At 41.9% G+C, this 21,566-nt stretch overlaps 1 protein-coding gene across 1 annotated transcript in view; it reads right to left on the bottom strand.

Annotated features, from left to right (window-relative positions):
• adamtsl3 (ADAMTS-like 3) overlaps nt 1–21,566 on the bottom strand; it is a 240,538-nt gene that overhangs the window by 21,076 nt on the left and 197,896 nt on the right. The window contains exons 18-22 of the mRNA XM_041939250.1: nt 18,445–18,740; nt 18,216–18,345; nt 14,608–14,818; nt 14,283–14,462; nt 12,722–12,875 (exon numbers count right to left, since the gene is read on the bottom strand). Coding sequence (XP_041795184.1) covers nt 12,722–12,875; nt 14,283–14,462; nt 14,608–14,818; nt 18,216–18,345; nt 18,445–18,740 — 971 coding nt within the window. The remainder of the gene's footprint in view (nt 1–12,721; nt 12,876–14,282; nt 14,463–14,607; nt 14,819–18,215; nt 18,346–18,444; nt 18,741–21,566) is intronic.

Raw genomic sequence — 21,566 nt, 5'->3', positions numbered from 1 at the left:
GTGATTCACTGCATGGTGCATGTTGCATGTGTGTGTGTTTCCCCAGTGATGGGTGAAATGCAGAGAAGTTATTTCCCAGTTTGGGATCAATAAAGTGAATAAAATTAATTACATTTTGAGACTATTTCACAAACTATAGATAGTAGATAGGTGCACACTGGGTTTGGCTAAATGGTAAATGCTAAAATACGCACACTGTATCCTCCAGTGGTGACTTTTGCATTTGTTGCATTTCAGAGGAACTTCTTCCTTCAGTGACTGGTTATAATGTGAACTGGGAAAGATGGAGCCAAGAAGAGAATGACGTTCCGACAGGTGAGTATGTAACAACTCCAGAGACATCGACAACCATTGCAGTAATGTACCATTGTATGAGCATGCTCTGCGTGTATAAAAACTGCAGCTCCCTTTGCACCATGTGTTTTTGTGGCTGCAGCTGCTATGAAGTTTTTATACATCTCTGTGCTGTCTGCCTTAGTGATGTTTTCTGCTGTTAAAATGGCACCTTTTTCATTTCTATAGCCTAATATTGCCGGTTGCACCTGCTGCAGTACTCTCTTTTTTATTGTTGGTCCTGTTTAATTATCTTTTCTTTGTCTCATTTCGGGCTAGAGGTATCCATATTGATAATTGATCATCGCCGGTGTGCACAGGCTGCAAAATCTGTGTATACAAATTGGGTTTATTGTTGGTTTGGGCTTCAGGGCTCAGTGGCGTGATGTTGTTGCGCTGGTGTTTTTGGATTGACATTGAATGCAGATGAAGGCTAAAGGGGTCCTTCAATTTACACTAGCAACACCAATCATTTCCATACTATAATGCAGTAACATTTACCCAACGCTAACTTAACTGATATACTTTTTACTTTTATTTAGGTGAGTACATTTCTACACAAGTACTTTTACTTGAGTATAAAAATTTCAGTACTCTTTCCATCACTGTCTAAATGATATGAAAAGGATAGCAAGTCACCCTCTAGTTAACACATGGAGGCGACAAATATGTATTGATGACCTGAGCCTTTTTGAAGACAGAGTCTATGTTTGACGCCCACTTTAGGCCCTGGGAGATAGCGGATCCCTCAAGGTTTCACCGCAGACACGGTGCTGGTGAGCATGATGATGAGGTGCAGTGTAAGAGCACTTCTCCTGAAGTTCACTGTAATCTCAACAGCTTTGAGCATGTTCAGCTCCAGGCTGTTCTGACTGCAGTAGAGAACCAGCTGTTCAACCTCCCATCTTTATGCACACTCATCACCGTACTCATCTGCAAACTTCAGGGGCCTTATTCATAAAGATTCCTTGTGCAAAGAGTTGCTGTTAATTCCCCTTACAGTTAAGACTAGATCCAGGTCAAGATAAAAGTTATTCACAAAGCATCTTAGTCCTTAAGAGAGCTCCTCAGGTGAAAACTGTTAGGAGGACTTTTAAGAGGCTTAAAAGTTTCTTCAGTAGAGGAGAAAATGGCAGAAAGAGGAAGGAGGAATATTCTCTAAACGCTGAATGACAGTGAGTTAATGGATCACTACAGATTAAATTGTGAGTTGATAATGTTTGTGGTTGATGTCCTTATAGATGCGCTCACATCTCCCACCCAACGCAATAACACTATAACACAAGAAAATAAAGTGATCATAGCACTAAAATATTTGCCAGCTGGAAAAATGCAGCAGTGCAGCAGTGATGACTTGGGTCTGTCACAACCTTCCATCAGCAGAGTGATCACACAAACATTTCCAGAGCTTTCACAGCCTCATATTGTAGATCAGTTCATCTCATTTCCACTAGATGTCTGAACCTTGCAGGCTCACTAAAGGGCATTCATGGACATCGTAGGCTTCTCCAGTGTTGCTGACAGTTCTGTTCATGGTAGCGTCGAATACCGCAGCTACTTATATAAACTGACCAGCAATCACAGAAACTGATGAAAGCTGTATATTGTATAAGGCTTCATGCTGTGGTCCTATTGTGTTTTCTAGCTAATACTGTAGGTCCCACATATAGCCATCTGCAAGAATCTATTTGCAAAAACATATTCTGGCAGAAGAAAAAAAACCCCTCTATTTCAGTGTGTTCAAACTTCTATTGCCCAGTGCCAGTAGCACTTCTGGAGATTCTGACTGCTGGGGATAAAAGTTCAGAGTGTTGCCTTTCAAAACAGACCAAAGTTAATTTAAACACAAGATACTTGTGCTCAAAAAGAGGATTCATTCTCAGTGAAGAACCTTGGAGCTCTAATCTGCCTCTATACATGCCAAAGAGCAGTGATTCCTAACACGTCTCTGGGGGTCATCAGGTGGATACCTCCCTTCAACAGTGTTTCGCCTACTTAGTCCCACGACACCTCCAGGAGGCTAGGCGGTGAACTCTGGCGTCCCAGAGTCACCCCCCCAGTGCCAGTTCACACGGCTCCTACACAATCCAAACAGCACTGCCACGTTCAACTGACCCAGAGATGCTCCAGGTAGTGGCCAGTACCGATGCTACCATTTAGCTAATGTTAAGTGCTAACCGCTACCTGCTAAGAGGAACAGAAGAAGACAATAAAGCTAGATTCATCTATACTGTTTATGTTAATTGCTAGCTACCAATGCTAACTGCTAAGATACTATCATACTATCACCGCTTTAGCTATTGTTAGCTGCTACAATGCTACCACAGGCCACAGGCCTAGATGCCACACGTAACTGCCAATTGCCACACTACCATCATCTACCCCAACTGCCTCTCACCAACTGCACCAATAAAAGCAGGGTGGGAATACAAACCCTGGTTCAGGTAGGGGGTAGAAAGTGAAGCGGTAAAGTCAAAGATGAAAGTAGGGATTGGATACAGACCCTTGTTCGGGTAGGGGGTAGAAAATTTAGAGGGTGCTGAAGGTGGAGGCCTAATCCACAGACTAGATTACACCATGCATGTACTCGGAATTGTTCAGGAAGAGCTATCAATTCACTTCGGGTATGTCATTGATGGGTGTTTTAGGCTCACTTTTACTGCAATGGAAAGGGGTTTAAAAGATATGATTTTTTTCATCAAAAAAATAAAATAAAAGTGTATGAAGTAATAATGGGCATAGAATGGACAGTGAAATCAAATCATAAAATTTAGTCTCTAAACGGGTTTAAACATTTGACAGGCTGTAGGGGAGAGGGGCATTAAGTATTTGCACTCAATATCATGAAAAAGTCTTAAGGGGGGTGGGTCAATTACCCAGGTCATGTGACTTGGTTGCAGCATTCTAAACTAAATTGATACATTTATGTCAAAATCCAAAATGGCAGCCTACGTGGACAGAGACACTGGCCATGAGGTAAGTGTTGTTATTTTTCTTGTTAATTCTTTTTGGGGGGGATCTGATTTTGAAAATATTGTTCTTTAAGGTTGTACACTGGAAGAAGATCAGGACCTCCTACAAAGAGGAAGAGGCAGCTTTGACTTTCGTGTAGACAACGATGCAAAGCTTGCTGTGGTCAAATGGGCAGACAACAAAACTGGCACCTTGGTGAGCTCCTGCGCTTCTGTCAACCCTGTTGGCCAAGTGAGAGGCTACTCCAAAGAGGAAAAGAAGAAGATAAGTGTGCCCTGCCCGAAGATTGTATCTGAGTACAACACTCACATGGGAGGAGTAGATTTGGCTGATATGATGATTGCCCTGTATCGCACTCCAGTCCTATCGATGGTACCTGGCCATATTTTGGCAGATGGTTGACATTGCTGTCAATAATGCCTGGCTTCTCCATCATCGTGATGCAGCCCCTCTGGGTCAGAAACATCATTGCCTGAAGGACTTCAGGTTGGATGTTGCTAAAGGACTCATCTACTGTGAAAAGCAAAAAAGGGGTCGCCCCTCCAAAGGAAATGAAGACAACACACCACCATGAGTAAACAAACAGCCAAAAGTCCCCTGGCCTGTGGATGATATGACCACTGCCCTACTGTTTCAGTGAAAGGGCGATGCAGGATGTGCCAAGATGGACAGACCTCCATCGTATGTCAGAAGTGCATTGTCACTGGCCAAAACCCTCGCAACTGTTTCCAAAGCTTCCACTGCAAATAGGCTATTTCTAGTGTAGAAGCTTTACAGGGGAGATGTGTGCATGAGAACAGGAATAAATAATAATAAAGAACTAGAAAATTCCCTCTGGGAAATTTTGAAAGGGACACGGGGTGCGTTCGAGCCGACAAAATTATCTACGTTTTAAAGTTTGAATGAAGTCTCTAGGAGAAACTATGGCGAAGCAGCGGACAATTGAAAAAGGCTGCAATGTGAGAAAACGGCAAATATCAGAGGCAGTCAGTCCCTGATTAATGAATTGCTCTCAGCTGTGTTTCTGTGGCTTTCTCCTTGTCTGTCTCTGTTGATCACCTCAGCTGTCTGTGTCTGCTTCTCTCCTCTGCTTCATGTCTCTGTTAACATGAATTAATGAACTGAATCAATAAACATGAATGGAGCTAATGCTAACGGAGCAAACAGAGCTAACACTAACGGAACTAACAGCTAACCGCGCTAATAGAGCTAACGGCGCTAACGCTAACAGAGCTAACTGTGCTAACAGAGCTAACGGTGCTAACAGAGCTAACAGAGCGAACGGCGTTAACAAGGGGGCGGGGGGATGGGGTTTTCATTATGCATTTGTCTGTGTGTGTGTGTTTATGTATCTGTCATTGTGTGTGACTGCGTATGTGTGTGTCTTCGTCTGTTTGTGTGTGTGTGTGTGTCTGCTTGAACTACACAAGCAGCCCAACCAGCTCCTACATGGAGATGTGTCTGGTATATGTGTGTCTGAATGTGTGTGTGTGTGTGTGTGTGTGTGTGTGTGTTTGTGTGCGTGTGTAACTTCTGCCCCACCTGCTGATAATTACCTCTGCACCTCTCCCACTGTTTACCTGTTCCTGTTCAGTTTTGACGTGCTTGTTTTTAATCACTTTTTAGCTGTTGGTTAGCCCTGCTTGTGTGCGTTTGTGTGACTACTGTCTTAACCTTTTTGGCAAAGCGCTTTCTGAAGCTGAGTTTAACTGTTTGTTGGACGGAGATTGTTTTCAAACAATGCCCTTGTTTTGACTGAGCTCGTTAAGATAATCATTCTCAGGCTTGTTGTCCTGCAGATGTGTGTGCGTGGGTTATTGACCGGTGTGTGTGTAAATGACAGTTAATGACAGTTACACCTGTTAACTGAAAAGCGGCTTTTTCGCTGTTGGTTTCTTCCGAACAACTTGCGATTGTGTCAAAACCGTAGCTTGGGAACATGGGACTTAATGGGAGAGCAGGAGGGAGCTGGCTGCACAAAAAGTCTCACTATTTAAATTCAGTAAGTCTCTCGGTTTTTTCGAGGACATCACACGAAAGAGGACAAGTTTGTCTACAAACTGATCCCAAAATTATGCGTGTAGAGTGTAATTTGTGGCCGTAGCGACGAGAAAAAGAGAAGGTTTTCAGATCGTTTTTAGACTCTGTGCCACTCTAGCACGCACTCTAGCACGAACATTCCGCGCAATACACACCCATTATAATCTCAAAATTTCCCTCCAAACGATCACTGTCATTGAACAGTGACTGATCAAAAACTATAGGACCAATCAAAATGTGGATGAACACACCAATAGACCAGACTTGGGTCTACATTTTCAAGTTGAAATGAAGTCTCTCGGTGAATGTATGCCTGAGCTACAGATGTTTGAAAAACTCCAATTTCAATCTTGTTTTTTTCGCCCGTCCCGCACCATCCGTCGTAAGACGCGAAAAACTGCGATAAATTTCCCATAAGAAATGAATGGGACGGCGACAAAAACAAGATTGAAATTGGAGTTTTTCAAACATCTGTAGCTCAGGCATACATTCACCGAGAGACTTCATTTCAACTTTAAAATGTAGACCCAAGTCTGGTCTATTGGTGTGTTCATCCACATTTTGATTGGTCCTATAGTTTTTGATCAGTCACTGTTCAATGACAGTGATCGTTTGGAGGGAAATTTTGAGATTATAATGGGTGTGTATTGCGCGGAATGTTCGTGCTAGAGTGCGTGCTAGAGTGGCACAGAGTCTAAAAACGATCTGAAAATCTTCTCTTTTTCTCGTCGCTACGGCCACAAATTACACTCTACACGCATAATTTTGGGATCAGTTTGTAGACAAACTTGTCCTCTTTCGTGTGATGTCCTCGAAAAAACCGAGAGACTTACTGAATTTAAATAGTGAGGCTTTTTGTGTAGCCAGCTCCCTCCTGCTCTCCCATTAAGTCCCATGTTAAAATTCAGAGCTGTTTTGGGAAAAAAGCAGAAATGCCTCCTGTCTTTAGATCGCCATAAAACGAAAAGTTGTTGTGTCAGGAATAAAACGAGGTGATGGTCAGACTCAGGAAGTTCTCAGGAGTCCGATGATCTATAGTACACTCTGATACGAGGTACGGTTCTCTCACCAGAGGATTTAGTTCAGGAGGTTCGCCGAACCCAAATCTCACTGCATACAATACAAACTCCTGTTCTCTGAGTCGCAGAGTCTTTTTAAGTCGACCATTTTGTCATTTTTCTAAAGAATATCTGGACACAAAACACACGTACATCTGGCCCAGACTTGTCCGCATCTCACAGTGTAATCGGTTTTTTGATAGCAGCTACGGTTTTGACACAATCGCAAGTTGTTCGGAAGAAACCGACAGCGAAAAAGCCGCTTTTCAAGGGAAGAGTTTAACAGGTGCAACTGTCATTTACACACATACCTGTCAATAACCCACGCACACACATCTGCAGGACAACAAGCCTGAGAATGATTATCTTAACGAGCTCAGTCAAAACAAGGGCATTGTTTGAAAACAATCTCCGTCCAACAAACAGTTAAACTCAGCTTCACCAAGCGCTTTGCCAAAAAGGTTGAGACAGTAGTCACACAAACACACACACAAGCAGGGCTAACCAACAGCTAAAAAGTGATTAAAAACAAGCACGTCAAAACTGAACAGGAACAGGTAAACAGTGGAAGAGGTGCAGAGGTAATTATCAGCAGGTGGGGCAGAAGTTACACACGCACACAAACACACACACACACGCACACAAACACACACACACACACACACACACACACACACACACACATTCAGACACATATATACCATACACATCTCCATGTAGGAGCTGGTTGGGCTGCTTGTGTAGTTCAAGCAGACACACACACACAAACAGACGAAGACACACACATACGCAGTCACACACAACGACAGATACATAAACACACACACACAGACAAATGCATAATGAAAACCCCATCCCCCCGCCCCCTTGTTAACGCTGTTAGCTCTATTAGCTCTGCTAGCACAGTTAGCTCTGTTAGCGCTACCGCCGTTAGCGATATTCGCACCGCTAGCTGTTGTTCTGTTAGCATTAGCTCCATTCATGTTTATTGATTCAGTTCATTAATTCATGTTAACAGAGACATGAAGCAGAGGAGAGAAGCAGACACAGACAGCTGAGGTGATCAACAGAGACAGACAAGGAAACACAGCTGGGAGCAATTCATTAATCAGGGACTGACTGCCTCTGATATCTGCAGTTTTCTCAAATTGCAGCCTTTTTCAATTGTCCGCTGCTTCGCCATAGTTTCTCCTAGAGACTTCATTCAAACTTTAAAACGTAGATAATTTTGTCGGCTCGAACGCACCCCGTGTCCCTTTCAAAATTTCCCAGGGGGAATTTTCTAGTTATTTTTCCAAAGTTTCTATATGTGCTAAGGGCTAACACTTGGTGTAAATAGGAATACTATATTATGTTATGCCATTAGGTACATCAACAATTTCCACCTGTCCACCTTTTCCACCTTTTCCAGTCATTGTTGTTGTCTTGGGGGAGACGGCTAAAACGGTCCAGTAAACCTGAAACCGTGGTGACTTTCTATGTTTAGCTTTGTAAGTGAGCAGGAGCTGTAGATAAGCAGGCATCTGTTTGCCATAATCTGATGCAATTATTGGCTCGCAAGCAGTTTTCCGGGCTTGATAACAAACTGTCTGACTTTAAAACTGAACGTTGGGAAGACCAAAGAGATAATTGATTTCAGAAGGAGGATGGACGAGGTCTCCCCAAGGGTAATTAGGGGTCAGCAGATGATCCATGATGATAAGCAGATTCTCCAGTCTTACAAATACAGTCTGTTGGTGTCTACCTGGGCAGTAAATAAACTGGAAAAACTGGTCAGTCAAGACTGTTCTTGAGGTTAACATCAGCTCCTTAGATATCAGCAAGAAGCTTCTCATGTTTTTTATCAGACAATCTTAGCTGGTGTTCTCTTTTATGCTCTTCTATGTTGGGGAGCAGCATCACTGTGGAGGATAAAAGCAGGATCATTAAGATGATGAGATGATGAGGCTGGCTCAGTGATTGGCCTTCTGCCAGACTCACTTGAGGTCGCTGTCAAAAAGAGAAAAATGGCCAAACTAAAAACGCTTCTGTATGTTGAAGTCCATCCATTCCACAGTATTTCTAATGGACTTAGATATGGTGTAGATCCACAGGCTTTATGGTGTTATTTATTCATATGTTGTGTACTGTGAATTCAACAGCAATATTTGGTTTGTTGTCTGTATGACATGATTTGTTTCCCAATGGGGATCAATAAAGATGATCTAATCTAATTGATCTAATTGCAGCTAATAAATCTCAGGAACCATGAGGCGATAGATAAAAAAAATATACATGGAGAATGAGTGGAGAAAAATATTAAATGTATACGCTTCATACAGGCACAAGGGTCCACTAAAATCAATGATCACATGATTTCTTCTTTTATTTGGAACTTCAGTACAAACGAGGCAACACTCGAGTCAAAACCAAAAGACTCAAAACAGGAAGACAAACTTTCTTTCAAAAAGGAAGCTTTCAGGTTCTAAATGACAGCAACAGAGATGGAACAGAGGTGCATTATTTACTGTGTCGTGTCACGTGAGAACTCAAATCACATTATCTTGGAAGGAAGCTGGATTGCTACATCGCTGTGAGTTTTCACATGAACTCCAGACAATGTTGGCAGAATCAGGCCTGGACATTGTCTACAGTTCTCACACATGCACCACATTTGTGTCAGACACATTCTCACTTACTGGAAATATTCTGTTTAGTTTAGGTGAGAGGTGGTGCCTGGGAAGAGCGTGCAGGAGGTGGAGGAGGACACATATTTGGATGTATCTGCAATGTCAATGACAGAGCAATAAACAGACGAGCAAAAAAGAGTAGAAAACAGCTACACTCTGTGCAGCGTCATCAACATGCGCACTTGCTTACTGTGTAGCAGGGTGACAGTGCACATACTGTGAATGACAACGTGTCAGGGATAGCTCCCACAGTAGAGACAGTATCTCTGTAGGTGGACACATTTCTACTGTCACATGGTATATACCATCATACCACCCAACACTACTGCCACAACCTGCCGCTTCAAATAAAATGTGGGAAAGATGGCTTCATTTCTGTGGAAATAGCCAACGTTTTGCCTGTTCATGTGAACTCTGAACAGGCAGATCAGAAATTTGAAAACTATTAAAACTCGCAATTTGCTAGGACCTAGCATGCTCCAGGTATGCAGTTCAAATTAATGTGACAGGAAATTATCTCACAGTTAACATGTTGGAAATTTGGTGAACCAGGCGCCAGGTTTAAATGAGTCCTAACGGCCTTTTTACGCCAGAAAGTCTAAAGACTAAAGTCTGAACTAAGGTCCAAACAAAGGTCTGCGTTTTCGCGGAATATTTTATACATTTGACCCGGTTTATTTTGGTTTCACATTGCAATTACGGAAGTGCACTAAATAGCTATACACAACATGCCTCCCGCCTGTCATCTTCACCTGCACGAGCTACATCTCCCTACACTTGCAGTTGAGTGATTTGTAGACAGGCGTACATCTGATTTCAGTGTGTCGTCAATTCCTTTCATCCATCCTCTCGGAAACTAATTGAAAAGTGTTGAGTCAACCAAATGTCAATTAAACAATTACCCTGCTCCTCTCCCCGTGTGCTCTGCAGCTCATTTTATTTTGTTGTATTGTTTTTTCCTTTTCTGGTCCTAACAATATCCTGCAAGAACCTACTGTAATCTGTCCTAAATTTCACATGTGCAATATTGGTTCAGATCAAACCGAAAAGTCAGAAAGTCTGGACGGTGTGAAAGGCCATAAAACACCAGATGCACATGAAGACCAAAATACACTCCTGGAATCTGCGAAGCTCATATTATGCTTGACAATATGTCGTACATGGACATGATATCATTCTCAACTCCACACAGCTGGTTAATCTTAATGTGAAGCTGGTGTGAATGTCAGATTTTCAGTTTTGGGAAAGTTATAGAAACTTACAGACACAGCCCCTGATCCACTGTCAGAAATGTGTGGAGGAAGGGGTTTCCAAAGCTTTTCGACCATCCGACAAGCACTTTTCATGACGCACTACCTACCTTAATCCTAATTAGTATGCATGGGGAGAGCAGGGAGCAACACCTGGAGAACATTTTGTGAAACACATTTGGACTTGGACTCTCAGGAGTCGTGACATTTGCAAGGCATTCAGTCATGTGCTGTACAGTCTGGTTCCCCGATGACGTGAGTTAGAAGGACTTACAGAATATCAGAATCTGATTAAATGGTGGCTCAACGCTGTGTACATTTTTTTCACATGCACACAGCGAATATAAATGTGCAAACAGTGGAAGGGCTTTGTCTCCGGTAGCTTGGCCATAACCTGCATGTGAACTGAACGAACAGCTGTTGAACTCCCACAGACACACGCGTCCTCGCTGCTTGTGTACACACTGTACAGCACAGCATGTTAGCATGAGGACTGAAGATAAGCCGAGCTGGGTTTTTAATATGAATGTCTTTCCTTCAGATATTCCTGTTCAAAGAGAGAACTGGTTCTGCTGATGGCTTGATAAAGTAAGATTCTGCAGTGGGGCGGGGAGTGTATACATAGCTCACAGTCCCATGAGTATCATGGGAGTCTCCTCCAGCCATATACATCTACCAACACACAGCGCTCATGAGAATGTTAGATGGCTGTAATTCAGCCTGTCACAGCTACAGTTCTTGTTACTGAGGCTATATATCAGAAAGAACACACCAACTACTCTGCTTCAGTTTAAACCTCAACTGTACAATCAGAAATGATGTGCTTTGGTGCTGTCAAATATTTGGTAGGACATAATACTTGAGTAGGAAATCTTGTCAGTGTGAAGTAAGGGTGTGTGCACAAAACCTGGTTCTGAAAGGGAACCGGTTCTAAATTAGCAAAGCCCCAACTAGCCCTCTGTGTGGGGACAATGAAGCCAAGTGAGGCGGGGACAGGAGTGAGAGGAAGGCCGGTCATCACCAGCATCTAGAGCTGGAATATGTTCACATTTAACTCAGAGGACCAAACCACAGTGTGTGATTGTTGGAGCAGTTTTGGTGAGTTTTAGTTTGTTTCTGTCGAGTTTAGTGTGTTTTGCTTAACTTTGCAATTAAGCTGGTCTAAGTTTGGTAAAAGACAGAAACTTGAATTCAGAAGGCGTACAGTTGTATATTGCTGTTTAATGAGAACAACAGGTGTAAGAATTTCTTGGCATTTTATTTTGATTATTTATTAGGCTAACCTCCTCTTCTCTCTCTGTTTTGCTATCTGTCTTGGCACAAGGGCTCTGGGCTCTCCCACACACACACACACACACACACACACACACACACACACAGACAGACACACACACACACACACACACACACACACACACAGCATTTAGCTTCAGAGCAGAGTCTACTGTATGCCAGAGAGACAAAACAAATCCAAGTGCAGTTACATTTTACTCAAGTCAACCTGATAATGCTGGCTATAAGGGCAAAGAAACACACCACTGTAGGAGGCAGTATGAGTAATTTCTGCAGAAATGCAAAATGCATCTTTATCCACTGTCATTTTATTTTACAGAGTTTATTTTATAGAGTTCAATAGGCTGAGCACTAAATGCAACCCTATCATCAATAAAGACTGTCCATATTCTGCAAAACCTGTTACATTCAATTACTGTGTTTAACTATGTGTACTCCGATTTGTGAATGTGTTCAGGAATCTAAAAATGTGTGTTCAGATATGTGCTAAGATGTGCAAACATGTACACAAATCTCCAAATGTGTCACCAATCCCTCCTGATCTGTCATGAAGTCATTCATTCTGTCTGGTCTTCCCTGTCACTTAGGGCGTGTGTATGGATATTTCTGTAAACACATGTTCGCTCACATTTTGGCCTCTCCTCCACATTCAAAGAGTTTTAGGTCACTAGAAGTGAGTGAGAGGACCCCCGGTTTGTTTCAGTTTGGTTAACACTGCTAGGCCATGTGACTGATCCCACCTGCCTGACTGCTGGACTTGGGTTCTTTGCCTGCTGATTCCCTGGTTGAGTTTGCCTCCCTGTCTGTCTGCTTGGTTTTGATGTCTGCTTGTTTTGCATTTACGGTCAGATTTTGGACTTTGCTCTTGACCTGTTCTGTATGAAAGAATCTGCATGTATGTGAAAAAGTATGCCATTTTCCATCTGACTTCGCTATACTCCTGTGTGACATTTGCAAATGCGTGATCTGTAGCTTCTCTAGGCTCACCATGCCAAGCTGATCCTTCTTCCTAAAGAACTTCTGTATTCATTTTCGGTTTCTTGAATGTTAAAGTACATATGTATATCAGAAGATGTTTGTACGTGTGTGTCGTGTGTGTTCTTACTGGGACAGGCCATCATGCGGCAGGTTCGCACGAGTGGTGGGGAGGGCAGCCCTGAACACAGCTCCCTGGCCAGCGTCACCTGGTGGCCCATGGCCATCAGCTGGCGACAGAGTGGCTCCCTACGCTGGATCCCCAAACCACAGGACACTGAACACTGCAGAGTAAAATACAACAGAATAGGAACGTTCATTACAAACTGAATATTGATGCTGGATGATTCTGTAAAAACTCTGGTTATGTTTAACAACAGTGCTTTTAACTTTCATTGCCATTTTTTTTGCCATGTTGAGATCGGTAAAGTAACTTGGTTACAGTTAAAAAGATTTATTTATTGTTTAATTAAGACAGGATGTGCATGCAGGCAGCAAAAAAATACAGCCTGCACACACACAGTACAACAAACATACACATAAACATACATTAATACATGCTTTAATCTATATGGATGACATTTGGTAGAATGAATCCTTGTGGAAAAAGTGATTGTAGAAGCAGCTAGTAGAAGACTGAGATCATAATGAGTTTGCAGATTCTGACTGAAGTGCAAAGAAGAAGATGAGGACACATTACAATAAAAACTGGAAGCTAAAAACCTAATAATACAACATTATTGTTCTTCTATAAATATTTCTGGAGACACTGAAATGAATGCAGAGTAAACAGCGAAACCTCATTTGTCAAATAAATTCAAAATGAATTGTTCTCTGAGATGTTTGTAATGTATCTTTTCTCTTCTACTGGCACAGAAGGTGTGATTAGTCCTGGCTTTGTTCCTTTTTGTTCCTCAAGTATGTTTATTGAGTTCGTTCTTTTTTTATATAACCACACAACAATAACAAAGGGCTCAACACAACCAGCATGAGTAACAGTGACAGCTGGAAACAGGACAGGAGATGTGGAGTCCATACCTTCTGTAAGGTCAAGTCTTCAAGATTAAACACTGAGTGATTGTCATTTATTCATGACATAAAGGTATTTTCCCTCGATATTTTTAACAATTGCATCTTGACTCAGATGACCCAGGAGCAAAGAGAGAGGGTTCATATGCAAAGTCACACCAATATATTTTTCCAGATTGCAAAATCCATAAATGCATTATGCTTTTAGATTTTTAGAGCAGAACCAGACACGATGAGTGAGATGTTCCATTGTAGGCACAAAGGTGAAAGCTAGAGGTTCATTTCATTTTTTTGTTGGGAGAGACTTGCAAACAGTGCAGGATTTTACAGTCTAGCAACGTTACACACAATATTTTCTTTGTGTGGTTCAATATCACATCTCATTTATCAACATCAGTGCGATGAACGCGAGCACCTCAACACGGTTTGCTGGTAGTTAATTCTGTCGGCCAAAGTTCCCCAAAGTCTCAGATTTTTTTAATTTGTGTGGATTAACTTCACCCCCAAAGAAAATGCTATTGTTATAAATGAAGACTTGAGCTGTAATTAGGTGTTTGTCTGGAACTATTGTAATATTGAAAAAAGCAGCTTTTATTGATGTTTGCATCATCATCATCATCATCACCATTATCTCTTTCACTTCTCCACTCGTTGCTACTCACCTTTCCCCACTCTCCTCCCGCCATGTAGGGCAGACAGTCAGTGTGGCTGCAGCCTCTGTTAGAGGCAGGTTTGGCCTCCCAGCAGGCCTTGTCTCCCAGCCTCCTATAGGCTCCTGTGGACAGGAGCTGCTTACAGTAGACCTTCCGCAACTGGACACCCCCACCACATGACTGGGAACACTGGAGGGAGAAAACAGATAAGGAAGATAGAGGTAGGAAGGTAGAGGTTTAATCAGTTTTTATTACACACACAATCACATACACAAGTGCACACAAACACACACACACACACACACACACACACACACACAAACAAAGTCCAAACCTGCTGCCAAGGTTCAGTGTCCCAGGCAGGAGGACAGTCCACCTGGTTGCAGGGTTGCAGGATGGCAGGTTTGAATTCCCTGCACTCATCTTCTGAAACAGTCATAATGTCCTGCTGGTCAACAGACAACAGACGCATGCAAAATACACTCCTGGTCTGTATGCCAACGCCACAGGACGCAGAGCAGCCAGTCCACGCTGTCACCTCCCATCTGCAGAGAAAGACAGATGATGGAGCAGGACAGACACACACAAAATGCTGCTAAATATTAGGATGCAAACTCTCTGTGGCAGACTGTGGAAGTGGTGATGCTTTCTCCATTTTCACATACAATATTACATTATAAACATACTTTAACCTTTTTTAAAAAATAAAAATAAAGCAAACAACAACAACATATACTGTGTATATATATATAATGGTGAAAGTATTTCCTCAGATTTCTCCCAGTTACATCTCTTCCTATTGTCTTGTCTCCTCCCACCCACACAGTGTAGGAGAGATTAAATGAGCAGAAGTGAGGATGGAGGACTCAGGACAATGAAAAAAATTCTTGCTCAGTCCAGTGTTATTTTTAAGTGGCATTAATCACTCATGAGGAACAGCGGTCACTGCTTGTAGTGACATAACATATGTGAAAATAAGAGGTAGATAATCCTATAGACTATGTAAGTCAAGCAATTCATCAACAAAATCCTGAGGACATGTGTTTTACTGAAATTCAATCACAACATGTCACAATTAGTGCTGTTGTTGTCATGAATTGTGGACATGTGGGTGGAACAGGTGGATCAGTCATGCTTATCTATTACTGTTTATTTTGATACAGATCCAGGCCTACGATCACAAGATCATCTTACCCTATTCCACACTTAATGAAATTGAAAGTTACAAAGCAAATTTGTGTGCAACGGAACAATGCCATGCTGCAAAATGAATTTATTTTAGATAAAAAAATCTTTGTTGAATCTGTGGACTCTGGCATGGCTGGTGATGGCACTGCACGTCATACCGAGCCCCGTTTTTTTTATTGGTATTACTTTCATAAGTTCATGAGGGTCAGACAAGCACAAGGTAAGAGACAAATCCCTCAGATAAAGAATGATGTATAGCAGTCACTTGTAGAGAGAGATCGGGAGAGAGAGTTATAGACAGACAGAGCACAAGAGGGAATCGGGGAGTTTATTCACCTCACAGTTTTCTCACCGTCGGTCTCCTAAACTCAGGCAGCAGACTACACTGTGTGTTGTGCATATGTGTGTGTGTGTGTGTGTGTGTGTGTGTGTGTGTGTGTGTGTGTGTGTGTGTTCCTGCACTCTGCTGCTGCTTCCAGTAAATGTCCATTAGAGGAGGACAGAGCAGTAAATCACTTGTGTGAATCAGACATGCCTCCAGTTTGCAGGACTACTAGATGGGCATATATCCATTTGCTGCCTGGAAATGCAGTGACTTACAGCACGCACAGACACAAACACACATGTACAGCCATACACTGATGGTCAGTAAGCACATAAAATACCCCAGCCAGCTTGTGACTGTTGAGTCAATGCAAACTCATGTGCTTCTATGATCACCCTCACTAACATCTGTCATCCTCACTTGCTTTACCGAAGTTACGACACATGAGGGTACACATCATCGCCACAAGCGCCAAAGTGATAAGTGATATGAGCTACATGAAGGCAGGATATTTCTAAGAAATAGGTTGAGTTTTTGGGAAATTTCTCAAATTCTAACAAGAGAAGAAGTCATCAATCTCATGTTTGTGTGCATAGCTTATCATAGAGACTGGAAGTAGGGGAAAAATGTCTAAAAATATTTAAATAAGCCAACAATTTCATGCTGGAACTATTTCTTGGCTAAGCACAGTGATCCTGTAAAGATAAAAGTTATTCACAAAGCATCTTAGTCCTTAAGAGAGCTCCTCAGGTGAAAACTGTTAAGAGGGCTTTTAAGAGGCTTAAAAGTTTCTTAAGCAGAGGAGAAAATGGCCGAAAGAGAAAGAGGAAGAGGAATATTCTCCAAAAGCTAAATGACAATGAGTTAATGAAACGTTACGGACTAGACTGTGCAATAACGCTATAACACAAGAAATTAAAGTGATCATAACACTAAGATATTTAGCAACTGGAAAAATGCAGCAGTGATGACTTGGGTCTGTCACAACCTTCCATCAGCAGAGTGATCTCACAAACATTTACAGAGCTTTCACAGCCTCATATTGCACCTGCAGGTTCACTAAAGGGCTGTCGTGCACATCACGGCTTCCCTGCTGTTGTTTGTGTAATTGATGTGAGAGTTACGTTTATAGTAGAGTCATGTCAATTAATGCAGCTACTTAAACATAGGCTGGCCAACAATCACGTAAATTGATGAAGGCTGAGCCATTTTTCTCCTGTTAACAGGCCAATCAAATAGATCATACTCTAAAATTACCAGCATGGTAACAAGCGTAAGGAAATAAATAAAACAACTATCAGCATGTGAACAGGTTACTGTGCAAGCAGGCCTGTGTCTGCCCACTTCACCCACATCTTCATAAAATCCAAGTCACTATGCCTTCCTCCACCTGCAGTAGTTGGAGGGGAGCTATAACGGATGGTGTTACACTAACAGGGTCATTTGAGCCTCCGATACTGGTTATAGTGGAGGAAAGCAAGAGAACTAATTGGGAATCCCAGTACTTGTTGGCGCATTGTCTAGATATTCTGTCACCGGGTAGGGGTTCATCTGAACGTGAGGATACTTCTCTTTATGCCCCCTCCCCTTTTCCCTCTAAACAAATCTAACCTTTATGCTTGTTGTATGCGCCTTTAACCGTTATGCTTGTTGTTGTTTTCATAAATCATTGAAAATTATCTAGACTGCTGTTGGGTGGGCCTGAAATATTGAAAAGATTTCATGTTGTTAATGTTGTTTTTTTTTCAGTCAAAACCACATTTGTGTTGCATCATACTGACGACCGTAAAACCCTCTCACTGTGCCCAGGAGCCACAGGGTCTACTTGTGCGTCTTTACAAGCCAAAGCATTTCCCTAGGGCCGGCCTGACTGCATGTCTGATTGTGTTTATTCAGTAATGTAACTGTTTTGGACGGCCAAGTATGGCATGCTATACAAATCATTGCACAGAGAAACAGCTCTCTGCAGTGTTCCCGAACCCTCTGACTACACTTCCAGCTGTAATCCCAGTGTTTATTCAAACTACTGCAGGCAGCTCTGTTTGGTTTTCCTCTAAACTCCATCAATGAATTTCATTTCCAATTAATTCTAACTTTCATTCATTCTTAGTACAACATTTCTGCTCTCTGTGCACGCAGAGAGCATGAATATTTATTTCAAAAGAAACTAAAGTACAGTGGACTTTAATACTACACACACATATAAAAACTTGATGGCATGTCACCTATAGGTGTTGCTTCACCTACATGATCAATTTCACTGGCCATTTTTCTGTGGTCAAACTTTGCACAATTTAACCTTCATTGCCAATCACTAATATTCATACTTGTGATATATGATACAGAGCTCAAACTTTAACACAGCACATGCACAGAGAGACCACAGGCTTCCAGCTGGAGCAGTCTGCAGTGACCTTGTGGTTTCTTACCTTGGGGGGCATGGCTCAGGGTCACAGATGCGGATCATTACTGGTGGCCTCCTGGATGACTCACATAGCGAGTCCTCTACCTCCTCACCCTGCCTTTTGTTAACACACCTCACAACAGCTTTCTGCTTCCCTGGGCAGAGAACAGACAAGACAGTTGAACATGAAACGACAACAGATATGGACAAGTCCAGACCATTTCAGCTGCCAACATCCATTTCAGAAGCCTCACCACCAGCACATGTGGCTGAGCAGGCAGTGAAACCCCTGTGGGCCCAGCTGTACAGTTCTTGTGTCTGAATGTAAGGGTCCCCATGGTCCTCAAGGCCTGAAGAGATGCCTGAAACTTTGATACATGGCCCCTGGTTGCAGGGCCTCTCAAGCTGGGGTCTGTCCTCGCCACACTCCTCCTCTGGAAGATCCACCTCTGTCTTGGTGAATGAGAGAAGCACCCGACACTTGACCTGACGACTTTGCCTGCCGAGCCCACAGGTGGTGGTGCAGGGTGACCAGGGCCCGGGTATGAATCTGATCACAGAGGAAACAGAAACAAATACAGAAAGAGCCATTGCATTTAAACCAACACAATATTGTTCAACATTTGCTTTGTATGGTTACCTAACAGCACTTCAATCAGCTATTTAAAAGATCTTCAGTAATCACAGATTAATAAAATATCACAGAATGTACCAGAGATGGGCAAAAAACAAAGGTGTCTAATTCAATTTAAAATGACTAACAAACTAAACTGGACTGGGTAGAGCTATAGAGCGTGCTTGTTAAAGGAATGTTGGAAATGTCGGTCTGTGCATGGCCTTTGAAGCTGCTTGAATCAAGAATTCTGTGTATTCTGTACATGATATCATGTCTGAGCTAATAAAGATTTGCAATCACACATCTTCTGTCTATTGTGCAGCCCAGTACGCTGCAGCTAATGAGGCAGTAGACTGCCAAATCGCCAGCGATCTCTGACAAATCACTGATGATACATGTGTGATTTGTGCCTGGAGTCACTTCATCTCCAAAACTTGTATCACTCTGTTACTTTCCAAGAATGCCTGTAAAGCCTACTCATTTATTTGTCACAGTGTGATGGCCAACCAGCCAGATTTGGATTAAAAAAATTGGAGAAAGCCCACATTTGAAGTGGAACCTCACATAATCTTGACATTTAAGGTAGCACATTATCAATGCTTGATTTATTATTATTACTGCTTGCACTGAAGAGTCATCTGTTTGCTGTTAATATGCTATCATAAAATATGGTCTCATATGTGTATGTTGTGTAATTACTGTCATGACATGCATGCTTTGAGTTCACAAATTGATTTCCCCCCTTTAATTTTCAATAACTGCCAATCCTATCCCCTGTGTGATGCCTGAGATTGGAATTCCTTCTACTGAAAATCATTTGGAAAATATTGCTACTTTTGTTCTTGATATGACTAAGCAGCCCTGTCTCCCATAAAATATGTTTATGTAAAACTAATTAGCAACAGCAAATACATTTCGAGGGAAATGTGATGCTGACCAAATTAAGTTTTCTGTTAACATAGTGAGAAAATGTTGCTAATTAATGTACAAGGCAAATTGCAAGACTTTAATACTGTGCATATGTTCACTGACAACATATTTAATTTGTATATTTGCCATTATAGGCAATCTTGCAGTCCACTATCCACTGGTAGTGGCTACAGCATTATTCAGCTTTTTTTCTGGTTATGTTTAGGCACAGAGAGCGCTTGGTGAGTAGCATTTAACCCTAATCACAATCTTTCAGTACCTTTAACCAAAGCGCTTTTGGTTAAACCTAACCACTGACAGGAGTCAGGACACTGTGTCTGTGTCACAGTCGTGCATTTTGTATGCCAGCCATCCACCACTCTGGACTCCAACGTGGTACATGAACGTAGTGTTTCATTTACTCAAAGAAAAGTCGTCTCTGAACATAATCCTGGCGTTGTCACCACAATGTAATTCTGAATGCAAATTAGTTAGTTAGTATAAAACATAATTGACATGGTTGGACTACAATGAAAAACTCAATTTTCTTCACCTCACTGTGTCTCTTCCCCAGCCACCCACCGTCCTAGTAAAGAAACAGGAAATGAATAACTTCAGCTGCTTTATGCAATGAAATCCTAAAGCTCCTGAGTGGCAGATACACCAGAGGTAACGTGTGACCGTGAGCTTGTTAAAGCAACTGAACAGAGCATAGAGACGGGTTCCCTCGAGGTCAGGCTTTCTGCGGGCCACTCCTGAGAGACGGTGGAATATATTTAGACAGAACTGTTACTGGAAGTTGGGTTCAGGCTCACTCACATAGACTTTCAGATGGGTGACACATTAAAGGGAAACCCTGAGTTAAGAAGCAGATAAACAAATGAAAACAAAGTGTCAATTCTGTGAGTCATATGTGTCAAAGTCAACAAATATCCCCGCTAAAGATCTAGAATTGAGATTTAGATTGTGAAGTATAATGTTGGACTTCACCATCATTATCAAGATCTTGATTCTGCCTCTATAGTGATATGATTTTAATATGTAAATTAGGTAGAAAAAGACCTCGAAGACGTTTAATGAGTCTCATGACATTAGAAACAACAAAAATGCAAACTGACACTCATTAACATTTTGTTACCCCCATTGATCAAATAACCCCTGTCTTGCATGTCATAGTAACCTTTGAGAGTTTCTTGGGCTTCTTAGAGGAGGAGCTTGTCTGCTTTTTAACAGGCAGTTTGAAAAAGCACTAAGAGGTGCAGTTAGCATGCTGGATAGTTTTCTTACGAATGTGGCCAAACTGTACAGATGCCATTTCCACCTGAGTGAGAGCTGATCGTAATCTGACCACCTCCAGATGTGGTTGCATTCCCTTTGCAATGTATTCAGCATGCTTTTACCTTCATTAATACAACAGAAGATATTCCCTTATAGATTGAATGTCAGTACCAGGTGTAAACTGGGTTTTGAATACTTTTTTCCATCACTTACACATACAGAACTATTCAAACGTTTGGAATCGCTAGCCATAAAAATTTGATGTGGTACAATGAAACGGCTGATGGGACTACTCTATACTTTTGAGTGGTCTTTCATGCATTTAGGTTGTAGAAAGTCCTTTTTACAAATAGAAATTATTTTTTATGAAGGGTTTGCAAAAAAAAGCAATATTTTGAACATGGAGAACAAAACAGTGTACAATGGTTTGATCAGACAATTCAAAAGGCAGACAGAGACATAGATACCTCTGAGCAACAGAGTTGGTTGAGTAAAGCTATTCTTGAAACTAGCCTGGTTAGCACAATTGGAAATGGAATATCAAATGGACATACTATGGACTGACAAATTACA

This window comes from Chelmon rostratus, chromosome 1 (assembly GCF_017976325.1).
Source record: "Chelmon rostratus isolate fCheRos1 chromosome 1, fCheRos1.pri, whole genome shotgun sequence".
NCBI classification, from domain to species: Eukaryota; Metazoa; Chordata; class Actinopteri; order Chaetodontiformes; family Chaetodontidae; genus Chelmon; species Chelmon rostratus.
Note: the sequence above shows the minus strand (reverse complement) of the source record. Positions and strands in the feature narration are given on the sequence as shown.